Here is a 4,201-nt window from a genome sequence, read left to right on the forward strand (position 1 = left end):
TATATATCATACATATACATATACATATAATATATATATATATATATATATATATATATATCAAATAGGCCTACCAGGTGCCCCCTTCCGTTTCTTGTGTTCATCCAAATCCAGCCGCGTTTGCTCAAGCGTGCGCCTCCACAGCGTCAGTTGTGCAGTCTGAGGGTAAAACGAAACAGTACAACTGGTGAGCTAAACAACTTTATCCCTCGCATTGTGTATTTTCTGTAGGGCTTCGGGGGTTAGTCGATGTATTTTTAATATTACTGCGTGTACCTAAAAATGTAGCAGAACATATATACATACACAATCGTATGGGTGCAACCGGTATGTGCAGTATAGTCCATTGCACACAGTATGGCTATCTCTGACTTAGAACACTATCTGGCCCAATTCTTTTCAGAACTACACACCTCGTCTAAAACTTAATACCGAGGTCGGCACAATCGACCTATGGAAAAGTACCGTGTGAAAAGGGACTATGCACAAGTTAAACAGAATCTATTTTTAGACATACCAAATCTATTACTAGAACTACCAACCTTGTCTAAATTAGATACCGACGTTGGCATGATCGGCCTGTGGAAAAGTGCTGTGTACGACGACACTCCAGCACTCATGGGTGCGACGCTCATCTCCGCTGCCGCCGTATTGAGTGCTAAAACCCATTTCTGCGAACGATACAGTGTTGTATATATCGGGATCAGAATCGGCAGAAAAGGTTATGAAAGCCAAAAGTTTGGGAATGATTTTCCGCAAGTAGACACCCAAATCAGGACTGCCAGGAGTCCGTTTCTAAATTGGGGGCTTGGATCGTACATACACACACATGGCGCATATACACACAAAATATGTATATATAGTATTCACACGCACGCACACATTCAGGACATCTGCACATATCCATAGACATCCCATGCAAGCACAACAACACACACACACACTACATGCACACAAGCGACCTACACAACACACACCCACACGCACAGTATATACACATGCCAAACACTCACACAAACTCACGCGGGCACAGATGACGGACACACACTACACGACAAGCACACACCAACACACAGGGGACACACACCTGCATGTCGGCCTGAGTTGCCACTTGCAACAGCAGAGTGCCATGATTAAAGCAGGTCAACGGCCACACGAAGGGTTTTTAGGGGTTTACAAAACCCTAAGACCTTAAACCCTAAAACCACAAGCACATACCAACACTCACAGGGAACACACACCTGCATGTCGGCCTGAGTTGCCGCTTGCAACAGCAGAGTGCCGTGATTAAAGCAGGTCACACGCCACACGAACGATCGCCGATGCAGCGCAATGGGTTGACTGAAGGAGTGGTTGAGCGTCACATGGCCCTCAGACGACTTCTGCAGAGGACACGGGTGCAGGACGGAGAGCATTAGCACGCATGTGGGGATGTATGTGGTAAGTAGCGTTATATTCCCTCAGGACATAGGCACAGGAAGGGTTGTAGTATAAAACATCAGCGTACATGTGGCAAACGATCTTTACACCGTCTTAACCAAAGGATGTGTTTTTTCTTTTCTCTAGAACTGGTGAGAACATCGGTGGTTAAAGACAACTTTTTTTATATCCTGAGTCAATCGATGTGCCAACGAAATAGAGTTTGGAGAACATGCGTGGGACACGAGCTCTGCCCAAGTCAATGGATGACAAAAAAGGATAGACATTTCAAATACAGGTACGTATATCGGTACATTTAGCCAAGGAAGGCAATGGAGGTAGCGGGATACCTCATGGCGCTGAAATGGGGTTCACTCAAACGAGTGTATATAGACATCAAATTATATATATATATACACACACACACACACACACATATATATATATATATATTTACATACATACATATATACATGCATACATACATACATACATACATACATACATACATACATATAGACATGTACATACATACATACATACATACATACATAATACATACACAATACATACATGAATACATACATACATACATACATACATACATACATACATGCATACATGCATACATGCATGCATACATACTTACAAACATACATACCATACATACATACATACATACATACATACATACATAAATACATACATACATACATACATACATACATACATACATACATACATACATACATACATACATACATACATACATATATACATATATAGATCTGTCTATTCATACACAAGATACACGCAGACCTTGTTAACTTTGTAGAAGAAGAGCACATGGCCCTGTAATCGTGCGAATGTCTTGTGCCATGCTCGGAACCTGGCCTGTTTGTATTCTCGCTGTTTCTCGTACTTTCGATTTAATTCCATTTTCAGTGTGCAAGGGTCGTTGGGTGCGTCACACACGGTGTTGCCGTCCGGAAACTGGATTAATATCGAATGGATTAGGATCAGTGCTAGTATAAGGTTATACGGACAAGCGTTGATACTGAAAGCACTCGAATAGGCCAGGCTTATTTACACCGTCCGGAAACTGGATTAATATCGAATGGGTGAGAATCAGTGCTGGTATGTGTCTCGGAGTGTGTCTTGAATAACTCACCAACATGTGGGTGTCATTTGCGGTCTAATATTGCAAGACTACGTGTTGATACTAATACTATATCAAATAGGCGTGTATTGATATGCGATAGGGCATTGTAAGTCCTACTACATACAAAGTGTTGTTACAGGGATAACATCGTATGTGTGAGGGTCAGTGAATCTATAGTACTGGATAGAACCAGGTTTATATTAGTATAGTCAGGAAGGGGTTTAGGGTTCGGGGTTTAGGGTTTGTGGTATGCGATGGGCTGTGGTAGTTGCCAGCACAGGCTCGATAGTTTAAGAGAAAACCCCTGAAATGGGTTCAATTGAGCAGAGTTCAATAGCAGGATGAATATAGGTACACTCATAAGCTATGTATATAACACAGCCAGCCAGATATAGGAACATTTCAATGTATTGTGGACCAAATCTAGATCAGAAACACATACAAAACACTTACGTATGAGAAATTGTTCGAGTACGGTAGAAGTCTCAGCGGAGCTGGTAAACTCATTATACTCAGACTGTGGGTGCCTCGCGACCTCCGACACTGCGATTTGGGACAGAAAGGTACAAAAAGAATGAGTCCAGGTGCATTGGTTCGGGACGCTAAATAGCTGCTGAGAGAGAGAGATAAACAGTGCAAGGTGCTCGCACAAGCCAATATGTACGCATACGTTCTCCAAGGTTGAGAGTCTAGAAATGAGCACACACACTCACTTTGGATATATAATTCCTTAAATACACACACATGTGGTTTGCTTAAATTAAATGCATGTAACTCACGCCTATAAAAAATAGAAAAGAGAAAACGTGTTCGAATAAACCCTATATAGGGTCGGAACGAATGGCATCCCAGCCACAACTTACACTGACCGAGGATTTAGAAGCCCTCCTAAACAGCCTTGATTTGGTGTTGAGTATGGACGCGTTTCTCTCTTTCATGTCCTTGGACAATTGTACGGCTAGTTGGGGTCTTTCCAGGGCCTTTTCCGTGACACTGTCGTAGAATTTCTGTGCAAAGTGTACGCCATACCGTAATTGAGGTGCATTTCCACACGATTTAAACAGTACAGGACTTGCGAGCCGCAGCTAGCACAATCTCGATAGTAGTAGCAATAGGCGGAATTTCCTGATCAACGGATCAACCTAGCAACACAGGGGTATATGTAATAGGCGACTGCATAATAGGCATTGGCAGGACTGACTCACGTGCACACAGGCCACTAACACGCACTTTGCAGGGAGACACTCGAAATAAGCCAAGCATGGGACTGAATACGTACATCCAAGCCTAGCTGTGAATATAGTCCAATTAGTTGATCAAAAAACAACTGAGCATGACAACGACTATGTTTAATGGTTGACAAGAGAGAAACTGTTCTGTACTAAACGCATGCTACATGTAACGCTCTACAGGCAGCGTTGTGGTTTATATATATAGATACGGATATTCACATCTGGATATATAAAATGTACAATGTTTGTATACATAATTATATACTAAACTATGCATAAAATACATATAGCATTATATATATATAGCATTATATATATATATACATATATATATATATATATATATATATACACACTATATATATATTGTAATAATAATATATATACA

The 4,201-nt window shown here is 41.2% G+C and overlaps 1 protein-coding gene across 1 annotated transcript; it reads right to left on the minus strand.

Annotated features, from left to right (window-relative positions):
* Positions 1-60: 60 nt before the first annotated feature.
* SARC_13227 (hypothetical protein) lies at positions 61-1,382 on the minus strand (the record flags this gene model as incomplete). The annotated part of the gene is made up of 3 exons (XM_014292647.1): positions 61-159; positions 543-671; positions 1,242-1,382. Coding segments are annotated over 3 exons (369 nt in total), but the record flags the coding sequence as incomplete, so codon positions are not given.
* Positions 1,383-4,201: the final 2,819 nt, after the last annotated feature.

Source organism: Sphaeroforma arctica (assembly GCF_001186125.1).
Source record: "Sphaeroforma arctica JP610 unplaced genomic scaffold supercont1.3040, whole genome shotgun sequence".
NCBI classification, from domain to species: Eukaryota; class Ichthyosporea; order Ichthyophonida; genus Sphaeroforma; species Sphaeroforma arctica.